Source organism: Petaurus breviceps, unplaced genomic scaffold (genome assembly GCF_028583685.1).
Source record: "Petaurus breviceps papuanus isolate PSGF00001 unplaced genomic scaffold, PetGlider_PUasm1.0 138, whole genome shotgun sequence".
NCBI lineage: Eukaryota > Metazoa > Chordata > Mammalia > Diprotodontia > Petauridae > Petaurus > Petaurus breviceps.
Window position 1 is genome coordinate 23,959,598 of NW_027185694.1, and position 19,006 is coordinate 23,978,603.

A 19,006-nucleotide genomic window follows, 5' to 3' on the forward strand; every position below is an offset into this window, starting at 1 on the left:
TCTCTCTATTTTCATTTCCTCTCCATGGGGAGATATTTTCAAAAGTCTAGGACGAAGTTGAACACTGAGTAAGTTCATCAAGCTGATTGGGTGGGGGAACTCCCCTAAATCCCTGGCAATATTATTAAAGTTCAGGAGTCTCATTTTGTAGATGGGGCAGCTGAGGCCCGGGAGAGGAGAAGTGATTTGTCCTGGGTTACACACCTCATAAATGGCAGAAGCGGGAGGAAGCCCTCCTCACTCTGATATTCTGTTTTCAGGGAAACTCCACAAAGCAAAAAGCCAGATCTAGAAGGAGAAATCAGCAGTGTTAAGACCCGTGCCCCACAATGGGATTAGCAAAGCCTGGACACTGACCTTGGGACTCTGGCTTCATTCTCTGATCCCAGAACAATTCAAATCCCATTATGGGCACATTTGTTTGGGTAGTCTCTCTGTTCTATAAATTTACCTCCATCAGCCAATGCAGACTCAGTTGGCTTACACCTTGGTACCTAGAATCTTGACAAGCTTTGGACCAAGATGAGATAAAGACGTTGTAGTATCTAGAGACACTTGTTTGAAGGGCCAACTCACATCTCAGCTCTTCCAAAAACCCTTGCCTGCACTTGCACTTCTTGTTTCAGTCGTTTTCAGTCATTTCCGACTCTTCCTGACCCCATTTGGGGTGTTCTTGGCAAGGGTACTGGAGTGTTTTTGCCATTTCCTTCTCTGGCTCATTTTACAGATGAGAAAACTGAGGCAAATAGGTAAGTGACTTGCCCAGGGTCACACAGCTAGTAGGAAGAGGAGTCTTCCTGACTCCAGGCCCAGCATTCTATATAGTACACTTACCTTACCCCAAAATGAGTTCTTCTTTAGGCATGTTTCTAATTGTACACGTTTAATTATCCTTCCTAGATCGTAAACTGAGTGCAGGGACCACTTCTTGTTTGTCCCCAGTCCTAGCATAGTGCATCACATATAATAAACATTACATATAAAAAATAAACATCGATTGAATCTCTCAATGTTCTTTACTCACACAGGTACAGAAGGGACATGGGAAGTTGAGACTCAGTCCAATAGTGTCACTGTGGCCCCAGTACCATGAGCTCCCTCAAAGCTCTGAAGTGACTCACTACCATTAGAGATGTAACAGACCCATTAGGTCTTCCTACACAAGAAGGCCAAGATGATATTATTCCTCAGAAATCTATCATTACATTTTCATCTGTCATTCCAGATATCCCAACCCTGGAGTCTTTGCAAAGCCAGTGTCCAACATACTCAGGATGCGGGCTTTGGTGAGTGAATGCGGATGTATCTCCTGGCTCCTCAGATGTTTTATTTGGTGTTGCTACGGTATCATGCGCTTCCTGACAGTTCTAGCTATGGTTTATTTTAACCGTTCAATGCTGTGAGTCTGTTGGCTGGGTTGGATTTATTAATAAGAATATAATCACTTAAAATGGCAACAGCTCAGCATTTGTGCATGAATCATCATTTGGCTGGTGACACACCAGCTGAATTTGCTTTAAGGAATCTTCAAGAAGGGGTTTATATAGGAACTATCACCTATCTCCAGAGCTCTGTACCAGCCAGTCTTGGTCCTCAGGGTTTCTGGAAAGAACAACTCTGGGGAGACCTGTTGGGACAAATCCTCATTGGCTGGTTTGGAACGAAACCCTGAGGATGCCAGGTTTGCAGTGATTTTTGCTTTTCTTTATATATCCACGTGCTTATTACAAGGGCTGACACATTAATTAATAAGTGATTAATAAATGCTTGCTGACTGACTTCAGATGAAACCTTTAGACAGAAACTGTAAACAAGGCCCACAACCCCATTCTGGTCTCATCTTGGGATTTGTTCCATGGAACTGTTTCAATATCCAGAGGAAAGACCAAGTTGGGCATCACAGGAGCCATTTTTTGTATCTTCCTGGAACTGTGACGTCAGAAAGTAGAGGAGAAGAGAAGACTGAGGGCAAGGTTATTTATTGTATTGGAGCATTCCTGGTCAATGCTGGGAAAAGATCATAGATCTAGAATTGGGACTTCTGAGGACATTTAGACCATTTTAAAGATGAGGAAACAGGCACAGAGAGGCCAAAGGTCTTGCCCAAGTTTGCACAGAAGATAAGCCCGGGTTCTGTCTTTACTTCCCATCTTATGCTGCCTTGTCAGCTTCCCAGAGCTTCTCTAAGGCAAAGGGCAGCCCCAAAGAACTTGAAATAATCTTCACATTTCACTCAGTCCTTTTGGATTCCTTTCCAGTTTCCACCAGTATTTTTAATAACGCTTATCTTGTGCCCATCTCAGTACTGAGCACTGTGGTAGATAATAACAACAGCTGCATTTATATAAGGTTTTCAGGTTTGGAAAGTGCTTTGATCCTCACAACAACCCAGAAAAATGCAAGATTTCCATTGCCTAGATGAGGAAATCCAGGCCCAGACAGTCTAAGTCAGGTCCGGGCTGCTTGCGGCCTGCCAAAACATTTTAGGGTCCAGTGAAAAATGTTGGGTTGCCACTGCGCACGCTCCCATTTGTCACACGGCCCATGGCACCCAACCTTCGTCTGTCTGTCTCTAGTCTTACCTATCTGCAGCCCCAAGACATTTAGCCTGTTTTAATTTTGGCCCTTATCTATGGGCAAGTTGTGCAGGTCTGGTTTGAGGGAACTGTCCAGGGTTATGGCTGCTGCTAAGTGTCTGAGGCAGGATTTGAACTCAGTTTGTCTTGACTCTAAGTTTTGCCACCTAGGTTATAAAACCCTTCCCTTCAAGAAACTCATAGTCTGGTTTCAGAAATAAGCCTTTATAATCACTTGAAACCTTTGGAACAGTCAGAGCAAGCAGCCTATGCTAAATAGGTAGTGTGAATTCTTGTTGAGGTATGGGGGTTGGCTCAGGAGTTCCAGAAGGTCTCTTCCAGTTCTGAATTTTCTCCATAAAAATGCCCCCAGGCCACCCTTGTGTATCTGGCTGAGGAAAACACTGCTGTCTTTATGTTTGGTTATGAAACCCAGGCCCAAGGGTGAGGATGTACTTTGGGATTCTTGGGCACCAAAAGCAGCCAAGACAAAGTGGCCATTGTGGGGTTTAATAACATTGATACACCCCTTGTGCTGATGTGTGTGTGTGTGTGTGTGTGTGTGCGTGTGTGTGTGTGTGTGTGTGTGTGTGTGTGTGTGTGTGTGTGTAAGGGCGGCACTAACTCCAAAGGCCTGTGAATAGAGGAGGAAAAGTTGGCCGGAGCTGGGCTCTGAGGACTTGAGACAAAGCTGGGTGGAGGGCACTCTTCTAAGTGGACTGCTCCATGAAGTTAATCAGGGTGGGTTAGAGGGATGCCCCAGCTGAGGCAGGAATTCCCTCTCCAGCAAGAGGAGAACAAGGGGCAGCTAGGTGGCACAGTGAATATAGCACCAGCCTTGGAGTCAGGAGGACCCAAGTTCAAATCCTACCTCAGATACAACACAAAACTAGCTGTGTGACCCTGGGCAAGTCACTTAGCCCCAACTGCCCTCCAAAAAGCAAAAACAAAAACAAAAAACGATGGGAGAACAACTCTTCAAGAACTATGACTTCCAGGAGAGTGTCGGGTTGAAATGAACTTATGTGGGAACAGTCCTTGAAACAATAGCTTATTGGAAGGAAAGAGGAAAAGAGGAGCTTCCAGAATACGTACACGTATATGGGCAATCCTTCTGAGACCACAAAAAGGGGACCGAAATTCAATTCCCTTTATACAGCTTCAAAAGGACTAAACAGTTATACTATTAAAAAAAAATGCTAACCATTGCATTGTGTCTCCTGTTGTAAAAATAGCTGGCTGTAGTTTATTTTTCTGTAATTTCTGTTCTCAGCCAACAGGACATGAGTGGGAGCTCCTGTGTTACTGAGGTTTCAGTTGCTTTTTGGTACGTATGTAGTGATAAGAGTAGAGAGAATGGTGGTGGGCCCCACCTCATGTTTGGTGAGGACAGTTAGTTATCCTTGGGTTGGCTTGAAGGGAGGCAGAATGGCCATCTTCAGGCTCTTCCTCCTCCACCCTTCTCCTGCCGGGAGGGGAAGCAGAAAGGTGGGACTTAGGCCACCACTCTGTTCTCTTCAGAGAGAGGGGGTACCTGGCTAGACATCTCTATCTGTTCTCTTAAATATTACTGATCTAGGGAGTATGAGCTAAGTTTTTATCACATGTGGGGGGAAGGAGGACCCCAAGATCTATAGCCAAGGTTTAACCTCTTCCCCACCTAATCCCAGTTCCACAATAGAGAAAAGAAAAGAAATCCACAAAACAAAAACAAAAAAAAAAGAAAAGAAATACATTTATCCAAATGATAGCAAAACAGAAATCAAAGAAGGTTTACGTAGGGGAATATATACCAGACAATACAAAATAAAGGAGCTCTCCCCATTGAGAGGGAGCTAACTGAGAGAGTGTCCTGATCTCACCTGGGGGAAATTCCCTGAAGTCTCTAGAGCAGCAAGCTGGGGAGAGGGACATGATTAGGAAAGGAGCTCTGCCTGACCCAGTCATATCCTCCCAGAATCTTTTTCTTCAGCAGCCTAAAGTAGGGTTGGCCTGTTCTAACTTCTACATTCAAAGAAGCCTCTCACTTGGCAGGTCCAGAAAGAGGCCTACTGTTTGTAGAGTCCAAAGAGGGGGTGCTGGCTGAGAACTGAAGCTCTTGCCTCTCAGTCACTCCCTCTCCCTCCTCCCCCAGGGCAGGGACTTCATCTTCACTGATAAGGAGGAAGTCCCATACCAGCGGGCTCTAGGACCAGGGCTACACATTCATACAAAACTTTTTGTTTTTCCTTAACAGTTTCCAAAATATTTCCCACAGTCTTTTAGGTGTAATTCTTGTGTTCCTTTTCACCATCAAGGTGAGTCTCTCTCATTTTCTAATTTGGCTTATTCAAAGTCCCGTGACAAGGATCATCAATGATGTTCTGTAATTACCATGTGCAAGCTTCAGGATGCTACAGTTTGGATTCTGGTCTTGCAGATCAGGCTAAGAAAGTGCAGAATTTAACTCCTTTCTTCCCCCAAAGTACAGGAAGAGGAATACAAAGAATTTCTGCCCCAACTTCCAGAATAGCTTAGGACAAAAGCATCTCCACAGGGCCCTTAGTGAAGTGGGAACAAGCTCTTTATATATGGAATGTGGATTTTAAGAGCAGCTAGGTGGCATGGTAGATAGCACACTGAGCCTGGAGTCAGGAAGACCCGAGTTCAAATTTGGCCTCAGACACTTACTATGTGACCCTAGGCAAGTCACTTAACTGTTTGCCTCAGTTTCCTAATCTGTAAAATGAGCTGGAGAAGGAAATGGCAAACTACTCCAGTGTCTTTGCAAAAAACAAGGGAACACCCAAAATGGGGTCACAAAGAATTGAACACAGCTGAAAAATGACTGAACAATATGATTTAGTAGAGAGTGAGTGACTTACTTAGACTTACACAACTGGTAAAGTCAAAGGCAGGATCTGGATCATAGGGTCATCAATTTTGAGCTGGAAGAAACCTTAGAAACTATTATGTCCAACTCCTTCATTTTACAGATGAGGAAACCATGGCCCAGAAAGGTCAGGTTACTTGCCCAGGGCCACACAGTAAGTCTTGGGGTCAGGATTTGAACTCAGGACTTCCTGACTTCAAATCTAGTGCTCTCTCCATTGTGCCCTGTCACCAGGTCTTCCTGGATCTAAGTCTCTCATTATCCACTAAACCAGGATGCCTCTAGGAACTCTTTTGTGCCAAAACAAATTCCCCAAATAGGAAACAATAATTAAAGGCAGCTAGAGAATTGTAGTGTAATTATACTTTTGTCTATTACAAGAAATAGGTAATTTTATGTGGATTAAAAAAAAAAAGTTTTATTTACGTCTTTTTTGGGTACTAGATTTTGTTGTTGTTTTTTTTTGCTTTTTGGAGGGGGGAAGGCAGGGCAGTTGGGGTTAAGTGACTTGCCCAAGGTCACACAGCTAGTGTGGCAAGTGTCTGAGGCTGAATTTGAACTCAGGTCCTTCTGACTCCAGGTGCTCTATTCACTGTGCCACCTAGCCACACTGGGTACTAGTTATTTCTTGACCCATCTCACTCTAGCCCTTGCCCCTCAACCTATAACAAGTGTGCAGTGAAGAAAAATCAAGCAGTGCAGTGACTGTCTCACAGGGTATGTACCATCCTAAATCCCAGGGCCCCTTCTTCTCTCAAAAGTGGGTCACATCAAAGTGTGCCATCATTCCAGCAGGGATTTAAAGAGAGTACTCGCCTGAGATCACCTTTCTCTTTGCTTAGTTAAGTAAGCCAGTTTGAGTCACTGGTAGAACTTTAACTTTTCTGATCATTTACTCAATAACAGAAAAAAAAGTAATTAGAAGTAAATGTAAATCTAAAAAATCAGAGTTAAGGGAGAGCACAGAATGTGGTGGGTTTTTTGGGGGGAATTTATTGGGTCCATGTATATTTGGGAGTTTCTTTGGATTAGTGAATCACATTATTGATACACTAAGGCCAAATTACAACTTATTTTTTTTTTATATAGCTTAAGAAATATTAATCAGGAACAGAATTCAGTTGGAAAACTAGCTTGGTGCTTTTTCAGATCACAATTAGGCTAAGATTTCATAACACAAAGTCGGTGCTGTCAGGGATAATAACGTGAGACTATGAGAGTTCTGAAGCTCTTAGAAGATGCACCAGCTCAGGACTAGCTTCTCTGGCTTCCTGCAAGCCTTTTCCAGTCCTCCTTAACATCAATGTCTTTCTTCTCAACTCATTCTGTCTATACCTTGTTTGTATGCGGGTGTCTGCGAGTCATTCTCCCATTCTCTTTGCACCTTGAGAACAAGGACTGTTTCTCACCTTTCTTTGCATCCCCAGTACTTAGCACTGAGCCTGGCACATAGTAGGTCTTAATAAATGCTCATCGACTGAGTGACATAAACCCTGATATCTATGTCTATAGATATATGTATATCTATCTATCCATATTTTAAAGAAAAATGTTTGGCTTAAACCCCTCCCTCTCCCCCCAATTAGATTAAAAGCGCTACCTATCCCTGGAGGTCAGTTTAAGAAAGGTAATGAATGCTTTTTGCAGGCATGGCATTTGGATAGAGCTCAGTCTCTCTACTGTCTTTGGTAGGATAATTTAGGCAGGATTTAATGGAGTGGGTAGGGAAGAGAAGAGTACATGGTTTTACTTTCCAAGAACTCTGGATATAAACTCTCATCCATTTGATGTATGTGTGTATACATATATATTATACATTTATATATATATATATATATACACACATATATGTATGTATGTATGTGTGTAAGTATATATATGTGTGTGTATATATATATGGAGAGAGAGAAAGGGGGGAATAAAGAGAGAAAGAGAGGGAGAGAGAGGAGGGGGGAGAGAGAGAGAGAAAGAGAGAGAGAGACTGTAAGGAACAAGAGGAAAAGGCAGGCAGGACCACAGTATGATAGGAAGGATCTGGGGTTATTTTAGCCATTTAGAAACAGAGGACAGAAATAAAGGTGCCACCATTTTACAAAGGAGTATCCCTACAGAACCAATGCAAGAGGTTTTACTTGCCATTACATGTAACCACTCCTTATATTTCTACGGCAGGCTTCAAAGTACTCTCTTTACAAAACCCCTGTCAAGCAGACCATACACGTATTCGATTTTAAATTGTATTATCAACAAGCATTTATCAAGTGTTTATTAAGTATTGATGTAGTTAAACACAAAAATAAAATGATTTGCTAATAGTTTCATTTATATAGACTTTGTGGAGACTATTCCACACAATTTATGGCTTAAAAAAAGTTTTGCAGATTTGAAAAAAAAAAGAGTCATTTCCCAATATGCACCCCTTGCTGTACCCCCACCAAGGGAGAAAACCAGTTAAACAAAACCATCCCATCTGACAGTGTAGAGCATGTTCACTATTCTATTTCTGAGTCACAGAGGAAAAAGCTGAAGGTCCACCCAAGTAATGTCACAGCCAGGGCCTGAGCTTAGGGCTGACTCCATGTTCAGCATTCTTCCCAGCACCCCACACTTATTCTGCCTTTGCTAAGTCAATTCAAATCAACAACTATACTTTGGGCACACAGAGCACTGTCAGAGAAGGGGCAATGATGCAAAGTTTAGGGAACATATGGTCCTTGCTGCCCTTGTTCTTACAACCTCCCAGGCATCTGAAGACCTCTGTGGTAAATAACCATCTTCAGCTACCATTTAACTGCTCACTTAAGCCAGAAGCCCATAGACTTTTCTCTGTCTTCTCTCAACTGTTATGAAGACGTGGCTCAGAATTTTCAGAGGACAAGTTAACAAAGCATGAAGGTAAACAGCTTGGAAGCCTGACATTGTTTACAGTGTTCCCATCTTATCGAATAGAAGTTACTATGTGGGAACAGAGGCCGGTTGCCCAATCTGCTTGCCGCACTATTAATATGTGTACACACACATATTCTCTCTTCATTCTCATTCTCTTCTTTGGGTCTCAGCTAAAAAAATAACCAAAACTGCCCCTCCCCAGAGCAACAAATAAAACTGGGGCCGTGCATATGAACTTCATTTAAAACCAGGAAGCTGCTTTAACATTATAACCATCCTACATCACTGTTCACACTGGGGTTTTCAGATCAGTTTTTGTTTCTGAAAGACATCTGGAACCCTCTGAACCAGATGACCACACTTGGCTGACGTGGTGGCATTCTGTTATGATTCATGAAGAGGTCCAATCTCATGGATTCTTTAAATAACACCTAAGCATATGGCTTCAGATGGTCTGAAAAATTTTTTTTAGTGATTCCTTTTAAGTGGTTTTAATAAAAACAAACCACAAGACTAAACAGAAAATATGAATGATTTAAATTAGTGACCCTGGTCTCACATTGGACTGGGGGCTTCACGGTTACTGATTATCTCTGTTGTCTGCAGGAACATAAGAATTTAGAACCTTAGCTCCCACACAAACACTTAGGTTAACCTAATTAGGAATATATCAGTTCCTTGGAGGCAGGGATTATTTTATATTTATTTTTGTATCCTTAGCTCCTATCATTCTTTTTGACCCAAAGCACAGGCCTAATAAACATTTGTTGAATTGAATATGGGACAGGTTTTATTTAATCCACAAGAAATTTGTTGAATCATACTTGAGTCCATAAATAGTCAACACATTTTTCTCTTTCCTGTGGGCTTTTTACCTTCTCCAGGGACCTATATGAGACCCCTTAGTGGCACAGTGGATAGAACACTGGGCCTGGTGCAGGGAAGACTCATCTTCCTGAGTTCAAATCTGGCCTCAGAAATTTACAATCTATGGGACCCTGTGCAAGTTACTTAAGCCTGCTGGCCTCAGTTTCCTTATCTGTAAAATGAACTGGAGAGGGAAATGGCAAACCATTCCAGTATCTTTGGCAAGAAAATTCCAAATGGGGTCACAAAAAGTCAGATGCAACTGAAAAATGACTGAACATTACATTAACAAACACCTGAATAAGCCTCCCCAACTAGGAAGGGAAAAGAATTCAGGGTTATGTTGAGGCCTACTTTTTAGACACCATACAGTACATCTGCCCCCCCTCCCCCAACCCCAACACACCCCCTCCCCCCACACGCTTGCAGGTGAGACCTGGCCCTTCAATCTTTGGGCCTGCACCATGGTGGGGAAGGGGAGAGGTCTCCACATCATATCTCTGCTGGTCCAGCCTTATTGTAACTGCTGCCTCCTTTTGCTGTCGATCCAGCCGCTAGGGAACAAAGTGTTTCTGTGTATTCCTCCCCTCTCTCTAGCCTGTGCCTTAGTTTCTCTCTTTCTCTGCCCCCCTACTCCCACCTCCTTCATGAATATAGACAGGGTGTATGAACTGGAAGTTAGGTGGAGCCATAATGCACAGAATGCGGGCCTGGAGTCAGGAAGAGTAATCTTGAGTTCAAATTTAACCTGACACTTACTGTGTGACCCTAGGCAAGTCACTTAATCCTGTTGGCCTCAATTTCCTCATCTGTAAAATGAGCTGGAGAAAGAAATGGCAAAACACTCCAGTATTTTTGTCTGGAAAATCCCAAACGGGGACATGAAGAGTCAGCCATGTAATCAGCTATCATCCACCTGTGTCAATGGTGCAACAAGTACTGTAAATGGCAAAAAATTCACACCTTGCAAGAAGGTGCTATCTAAGACAGCATTCCTGGAGCAATGTGAACCCAGGACAGACAACACCTGGGCACACCCATACCAGCTAGGAGAAAGTGTCATGTTTCCTACTCAACAATAAAAAGACTTGAACTAAAATTTTAAAAACACATACACTATGGATTCTTTTTTTTTTTCCTTTTTGGAGGGGGGAAGGTAGGGTAGTTGATCTTTCTAAAATGACTCTATCCACTGCCCACCTCCCTGTCAAAATATTGGTTACATATAAAACACATTAAGCCATTTAGTAATGGTAAATTCTTTGGGAAAAAAAAATAATCCTACATCATCCATTCATTGCTGCAAGTAGATAACTTCTGTGGGGACTAGTGGGGTGAAAAGTAATTCTTAGATTTAGAGCTGAAAGAGACAGGAGAGATAACCTAGCCCAATCCTCTTATTTTAGAGGCTCAGAAAGATTATTCAATGACTTCTTCAAAGCCACGCAGCTTGTAAGCAGCAGAGTTGGGAAGTGGGCCCAGGTTCTTGGGTTCCAAATGCAGTAGTAACCTTTTCACTGCTCCTAGATACTAGTTATAAACTCAGCTTTGGGTCAAGGTGGCTCTGACCTCCGACATCCCTAACAAGAGATCCCTGGACACCCTAGGTATCTGATGCCAAGTGGAAAGGACTGAAATTAGTACAACTAATGTGATCAGTGAGAATGAACAAACTTTCAGTATGCTCAAAGTGGTATTGAGGGCAACTAAGGAGAATCACTGTGGGCAGGTATTTCGTCTTGACCTACATTTGTAGAGGGGTGTATGTGTATGTGAATGACTTTAGGGGAGAAGGAAACAGTGGTGGTTTTTTAAATTGGGTTTGGAAAGGAGGGCAGGACGGAAGGTGCACAGCAGAATGTGTGTTCAGAAAATGAGGTGTAGAGGGAAGTTATCAGTGGGTTCAAATTTCTTGGAGTATTAGTGTTCAACATTTCTCAGGTACTATTTACAGACCTGCTGTTAACTGTTCCTGAGGTCATGTGTCCACGACAGCTTTGATCCAACTGGGTCTCTTGCCTGGCAGAAGGCAAGCAGTTTACAGAGAAAATTGCAGGGGAAATAGTTTCAGATCAAGCCTCAGGATCTGAGTGGGACTGGATTTGTTCCTTAAGGCCTTTTCTACAGAAGGGAGTTACAAGTAACGGGGGAAAGGTTTTTACTCAGTAACCAGAATGACAGAAAAGCTTGGTTTTCTCTTTCAAAAGTATGCAACTTTGACCCAGAATGGAAGGGGAAAGAATATTTACAGGACCATAGAATCTCACAACAGAAAGGGAACCTAAGAGATCATTTAGTTCAGGGATTATTAACTGTTTGTGGGGTGAATGTGCGTGCAATGGAGCCCTTTGGCAGTCTAGTGAAGTCTATGGATTGCTTTTCAGATTAATGTTTTTAAATTCATAAAATACATAGAACAACAAAAAAAGAAAGCAATTACATTGAAATAAGGATCTAATTTTTTTTTTCTATCCACGTCCACAGGTTTTCTGAAATATATCTATTAACTCTTCCTGGGGGAAGACTTTGAGCCCCATATTAAGGATTTCTGATCTAATTCAACCTGAGAAAACTAATGGTCAGAGAGAAACTTGCCCAAACGCAGGGTTAGCAAAAGAGTTAAAATCAGAATTTAACTTTCCTGACTCCCAGGCCAGGTTTTTTTGCCATTCCATTCCATAGCTTCAATTAAACTCAAAGGATTCCATCAAATACCTAATCCTGTGGGACAGGTATGGTCCAATTCTATTTTAAGGAAAGATACCTGTTATATATTTTAAGGAAAATGATTCCATTGTCTTTATTTCTTGTTTGCAAACCTCAAAGTAGCTTTTCCTCTGGCTTTCTTCCTTATGGCTAACTCTGGTTTCTCCTTTTAGCTGTCTGAAGGCATGGTCTGGTGTGAGGAGTATACCAAATTTTGGAGTCACAGGATCTGAGTTTAAATCCTCACCTTTAACCTATCTTAGCCACTGCCTGCCTACCTTTGCCACCTTGGGCAAATCACTTAACCTCTTTGGTCCTCAGGCTTCTCATTTTATAAAGGGTTGAACTAGACAGATGGTCTCCAAGGTCCTCTCCAGCTTCTAGGAAAGATGTGGTTTTGAATTCTACCTCTGATATTTACTAACTTGTTTGTTTTTGATTTTTGGAAGGGGAAGGGCAAGGCAGTTGGTGTTAAGTGACTTGCCCAAGGTCACACGGCTAGTGTTAAGTGTCTGAGGCCGCATTTGAACTCAGGTCCTCCTGACTTCTGGGCCGGTGCTCTATTCACTGTACCACCTTGCTGCCCTTCTGATATTTACTAGTGATGTGACCCTAGGCTTATCACATAATGTGAGCTTCAAGGTCCTGGTAAAATACGAATACCAATTTTTGCAGTATGGACATCACAGGGTTGTTGGAAGGACCAAATGGATTTAATAAATGAATTAAAAAACATCACTGAGCACTCATTATGTGTCCAACACTATGCTAAATGTTGAGGAAACAGAGAAAAGGGAGACAGCATCTCTTTTCAAGCTCACAGGTTCTAACTGGAGAGAGGGCCAGGAAGGCTCAGGATTCCTGAGAATGCCTTGGCAGGGCACACAGCAAGGCCTTGTGGTCTGCTATCTTACTGAAAGGATTGTAGTTGGTGACCCCCTGCTCATCCAAGAGATGTGAACAGCCCTGTCCAGCCCTTGGTGGCAGGAATGAGTTGGAGGAGCCTGACTTAGGACTTCCTTTATGTGTGTAATGTACTTTTTAATCCTTAAGGCACTAGGATAGATTTCAAGGAATTACCAAGAAGCCCATTTCCTCTGATTGTTCATTATACCTGAGGTAACTGTACTTCATTGTACACAAAGATTGGATCTGGAAAGCAGGTGACAAGAATGCGGGATCAGCACTTGCCCAGTCAAAACGGAGACCTAGTCCCTCTTACTGCTGTGTTCTCTTCTTGCTTGTAAACCCCGGAAGTGAAACTGGCAAGACAGCAAAATGTGAAGTAGCCTGACCCTTGACTTCCATCCTCTTCCATGGGTACCTCCTGTCAGGGACTTGGGAGGTCAGAGCCAACCTGACCCAAAGCTGAGTTTGTGACCGGTACCTGGACCAGAGTGGATTTGGAATCAAGGAATCTGGGCCCAAATCCCAGCTCTGCTGAGTCTAACCGTACCACCTCCTTTATTGTGTGAAGGCCAAGGAGAGGGTTGTCAGCAACACAGGAGAAGTAAAGGTGAGTTTTGACAAACAGTTCTCCAACCTCTATTTTTTTTTTTTGCTTCTTGGAGAGGGGAAGGTAGGGCAATCAGGGTTAAGTGACTTGTTCATGGTCACATGGCTAGTTTTGTATTAAGTGTCTGAGGCTGGATTTGAACTCAGGTCCTCCTGACTCCCGGGCCGGTGCTCTATTTGCTGTACCACCTCGCCACCCTTCCAACCTCCATTTAAAATCTTTTAAGTTTCAGGGCGGCGAGGTGGTGTAGCAAACAGAGCACCAGCTCTGGAGTCAGGAGGATCTGAGCTCAAGTCCGGCCTCAGACACTTAATACGCACACAAAAAAAACTATTCGTTTGACCTTGGCACGTCACTTAACCCCAATTGTCCTACGCTCCCCCCCCTCCCCAAAGCAAAATCTTTTAAGTTTAACCCCTGCCAGCTGGGTGTCACAGTGAATAGAGCAGTGGGCCTGGAGTGTGGAAAACTTTTAGTTCAAATCCAGCTTTAGAAATTTACTAGCTGTGTGACCTTAGGCAAGTCACTCTGCCTATTCCCCCATCTATAAAACGGGGATCATAATAGCACCTACCTTCCAGATAGGTTACTGTGAAGATGAGGTAGTAAGTATAAATACTTGGCACATAATAAATGTGTAGCCTTGCCAGTGAGTTATTAAAAGTTCATGTATTTTTCTCCCTTCGAGGATGAAGACAACACTTACAGGGGACACAAACGAGCCTTACCTAGAACCCCATGTGCTCTGATGCCCTGCTCTGTAAATCAAGCATGACCATGCCTTTCTGCAGGAGGCTTAGAAATCCACCCATTTGGCCCAACAATTTCATTTTATGGTTTGGGTAACGGAAGTTCAGGCAGGAACAGCAGCATGCTCAGTTGTATCCCTTTCCTGAAAACTTCTGGATTTTTGGGGGGATATTGTTAAAGGCAATTTCTATCTTGTGCCTGTTTTCTGAAGATTAAAACATTCATTTGCAAACTGAAAGTCAACAAAGCCAACCTGTATCCTTCTAGATCCTCCCCTCCTCTCCCCTTGCTTTTTACAATCAGGGAAAGTGAGAACAGATCCCACTAACACACAACACCCTCGTGTTCATAAAGGGCTTTCCTCACAGCAGCCTTGTTGGGCAGATGCTTGTCGAACTTTCTGTGATGCTCTAATGTATAACAAAAAGCACCAGCTACTGGAGGAAAGAAGGCCCCATCATGTGGCTAGCACTAGGCAGAGGAAAGACTGGGATCCCTTCTCTAAGTCCCGTGCTATTTCTACTTTACTCTTCTGCCCCTAACCAAGTTAAAAAGGCATATCAGTCACATGAAGAGACAGAGACTTTTTTTTTTTTTTTAGCAATTGGGGTTAAGTAACTTGCTCAAGGTTACACGGCCAGTTATTTCTGGATGTGGTGCTAAGTATCTGAGCCCGGATTTGATCCCCAGGTCAGCCCTACACTGAAGCCAGTGCTCTTACTCGCTGTGCTACCTGGCCTCCCTGAGACCTTTTTTTCTAGAGAAAGAACCCTTGGGTTTTCATAGCTGAGGCCTCCTAGAGCCACATCCAGTTAGAGAGAAAAGAACTACCTGTTCTCTCTTCTGGTTAACAAAAGGCACAAGTACACGTGGTATGGTTTTATCCAATTTTCTTGAACTGGGAAGGACAAAATGACAATAGGTGTTTTTTGGGGAGGGCATCTCTCTCTTTCTTTTTTAAACTTTTGAAAACCTAACTGAAATCAGGTAAGTACAGGAAACTATGGAATTTATACACAGAAGTTATAAGCTGAAGTTTGTTCAGTCCTAGCCTTTCCACAGACTACAGAAAAATAATTAACTTCATCCCCTCAATATTTTAAAAAATCTGGTGTGAAAGACACATAGAGAAATAACAGAGTAAAATTTTATTTTACAAGGTTAAGCAGAGCAAATACAAATTCTGATACTTTTCTTACATAATCTCTGAAAGTCTGAATATTATTTTTAAGATTAATTTAGACTAGGACAAATTAAGTTATTTTTAAGTTCCACGTGTGCAAAAATACATCAGAAATAATTTCAAAGTAAACTGCAAAGAGGCATTTGGAAATATCATTTCTAGCAGGATTTGGGGGATTCAAGCAATTGAAGATCAGAGGATGGACAGATGACAGGAGCCACATTATACTTCTGCTACCATTTTTATGAATTAGAACATTATTGGTAAATGTTAATCCAATTATAAGAACCTGGTTACTGATAATTTACTTATGATAGCAGCAGAGTGAGAAATTCTGAACCCTTCTATTTCTAGGCAACAATAACTAAAAAATCCCCAACTGATTTGAAAATCTAGAGTATTTACTCAGATCTACCTTTACAAAACCTATGGTACTACAATTTTGTTTAAATATTTAAAGGGGAAACATGGATTTTTAAAATAATAGGTCCAAGGCCACACCTGTGTTCTCTTTGAAGGTTAAAAGAAAGTTAACTCAGAAGGGGAAATGCCTGAGCCAATTTTTTTCCCATAGGCCTGCTACCCTTCTCAATGCTATTCTGCATGAACACAGGTAACTCAAATCACACTCACAAGAGTGAGTAATCTGTGTGGTTGGGGATGCCTGCTTTTGTCAGATGACTACTCTATCTGCACTCTTGGATATTTCATAGTTGTCCAAACCCTGGAAAGAATGAAACTAGGTAGGCTGAGTAAACAGTGGAACCTATATAACTGAGACATCTCAGCTGGTTTGTTTTCTATAGGGTGCTCTTCCCCATCACCCTCAATTCAGAATGTAATCTTAGGTGACCAAAAACAGGCCACAAGATTTGGCAATCAGGAGTCTTACCACCAAGACATCCAAATCTAGGAAGTCTTTAAGAGGAAATTCTGAACACAAAGCAGTCATGGTGAGCTTGTAGGTGTCTGCCAGTGAACTGCAACAGATTCATAATTCCCAAGAGAAATTATTTAGGAGCTAGTTACAACTTCTCCAAAATAGATACAAATTTGTTCAACTGAAGATGATTTGCAGTATCGAGATGAGGTCTTTTGAAAGCCTGCACAGACAACAAAGGGATAAAATAAATATTTGCTTAAGGAAATATTATAAATCCTAGTATTATCTAAAAATGCTAAAAGTAACAGCAAATTCAAAACATTCATAGGGTTGTAAGATTTAGAATAGACATTATGAGATCATCTAACCTTAGGTCCTTGGGCGTGGTCTTTGGACTGAGGCCAAGTTTCACAGACCAATCCTTTTTTTAAGAGGATTTGTTCTGTGAAGTTTGGATTCAGTCAAAGGGCCGCACCCAAGGACCTAGAGGGCCATGTGTGACCTAGAGATCGCAGGTTCCCCAGCCCTGGTCTAATCTCTCATATAATAGATGGGTAAAGAGAGGACGGGACTTGCTTCAAGTTACCCAGGAGCAGCTGTTCCTGGAACCCATGCCCTCTTTCCATAGCTAGTAATCTTCCCAATACACCATTCCGTTATGTAGTATTCTCTTGGGGGATTAATAGAAATGCAGAGGAGTGAATAATCACTGAAAATGAAGTACAGGTATGTACTGCTTTTAGAATACATAATATCCTTAACTAAAAATTAGAAACAAATTTGGGGGTAAGGATGAATAGTCACATTAGAGAAGAGTTCTTATGTTTACAAAGAGGTTCACTGCAGGTTTCTTTATAAAAGAGTTTACATTTTAAATAAACCTTACTGACATTCATTTTCAGTCCTCAGCTTCCTAGCTCAATTCAAGCCAAAAACTGTATCTTAATTCTTAAGTTGCCTGTCTCTAACTATCACACAGTGAAAGTAAAACACAGGGTGAACAAACAAGCAATAAATTCTATACTACTGGCAGAGATAATTGGGGTAAAAATTGGACCCAAATGTGTGGGCAGTTATACAAGGACAGCCGATCTTAAAACAGTTCATCTACAGAGTGTGACTGCCACTGTTCCACACTGCTCACATTTCTGCCACCTTCCTCACTTCTTAAAGGTGTCTGTCTCTAATAATTTAGTCTATTTGAACCCAGGTAATGCCTGATGTCTTATTTGAATATTTATACCAATAGGCAGACATGTATTTCTCTTAAACCTACAATACAACTGCTTACACTAAGTAACAACAACCAACATTTATTAAGCGCCTTTTGTGTACAGAGCACTATGCTAGGTAAGACACGGTCTTTTTTTTTTTTTTGCCTTTTGGAGGGCAATTGGGGTTAAGTGACTTGCCCATGGTCACACGGCTAGTTTTTTGTGTGGGTGTTAAGTGTCTGAGGCCAGAATTGAACTCAGGTCTTCCTGACTCCGGGGCCCGCGTTTTACTCACTGTGTCACCTAGCTGCCCTTATGGTCTTTTCTTTCAAAAGGTCTACAATCCAATAGTAGAATAAGACACCAACACAGATAGCTATAAAACACAGGATTATGTGAAAGGTGACTGGACTCCAAGGAGAGAAAAAAAGCCATCAAAGGGAGGCAAAAAGAGGAAATGTCATACTTTGGTAAATCACTTTAATACCTGTAACGTATGAGAAAATCCTATGTTTAAAAATTTTTTTTCTTATGAATGAACAGAGACAAACTTACTTTGAGACGAATAACATCAAGTGACTTTGCCCAAGGACACCTAAAAAGAGGTAAGACAATTCTTTTTTTTTTTATATCTTCATCAACTATACCATTTTCTCACATATAGTGTACAAGTTTCATGGTTAGGATTCATAAGACTTACTACCGTGTTTCCCCGATAATAAGACCTATCCCGAAAATAAGCCCTCCCCTTACTGTGTAAGATTCCTCTAAAATAAGCCCTATTGAGACTGCAACTGTAGTGAAGGCAATCCCCTGCGCTACACGCTACATTACGGTACCCTCTGTATGCACCGTCCCCCCCCCCCCGGGTGAAATGCACGCTGCGCTCCGAGCTGCATCCAATCAGAGCTGCAGCAGTGAGCGCGTCATCCTGTTCTTCCCCAGTGATTTGCTTGCTGGTACATTTTTTTGTTCACATTTACCTGTTTATTAAAATTGCTGTCAATGTTCATTAAAATAAGCCCTCCCCTGAAAATAAGCCCTCTGGTGTTTTTCTGTCCAAAAAAATAATAAGACAGTGTCGTCTTATCGGGGAAACACGGTAAGTTCTTAACTTACTAGTGGGTTGTGTTCTAAAATTCACTTAGAAGTTGGTAGTTTGAAACCCTAAATCTTCTCTCCATTAAAATAATATCCTAAATGATGATGAGATTCCCATGTGACAGGTGATAAAACCAAAAAAATACTAATAATAGTCCTGGATTTCATAGCTTTATAAGATTCTGTTATAGGAATGTACATTTTTAAGATTTTCCCTACCCCTAAGTTAAGTGCACCTGGAGCCTGTGGTGGGAGGCTTCTTTTTCAGGAATGCCCACACCTTGGTGCTTTGTGATTGGACAGTGGGTTGAGAGAGTTGCTACATTCTCTGACGCAGGAGAAGGCTATGTAATCCTGATGGGAGGCTTTGCTTTGGGACTCATCTGGAGAAGTGTTGTGTGATTTGACCAGATGAGACTCTGGGCAGACTTTGAGAGCTACCCCCCCCC

The 19,006-nt window shown here is 42.0% G+C and overlaps 1 protein-coding gene across 6 annotated transcripts in view; it reads right to left on the minus strand.

The window, feature by feature from the left end:
* Window positions 1-15,309: 15,309 nt before the first annotated feature.
* The window catches only part of LOC138177373 (uncharacterized), a 58,391-nt gene continuing 54,694 nt past the window's right edge, over window positions 15,310-19,006 (minus strand). For 4 of the 6 annotated variants that reach the window (XM_069108557.1, XM_069108539.1, XM_069108566.1 and 1 more), the window contains 2 exons: window positions 18,012-18,072; window positions 15,310-16,462 (listed from right to left, as the gene is read on the minus strand). In XM_069108557.1, coding sequence (XP_068964658.1) covers window positions 16,385-16,462; window positions 18,012-18,072 — 139 coding nt within the window. In that variant the 3' untranslated portion in view covers window positions 15,310-16,384. The remainder of the gene's footprint in view (window positions 16,463-18,011; window positions 18,073-19,006) is intronic. The other 2 variants (XM_069108573.1, XM_069108579.1) reach the window with 2 other exon arrangements.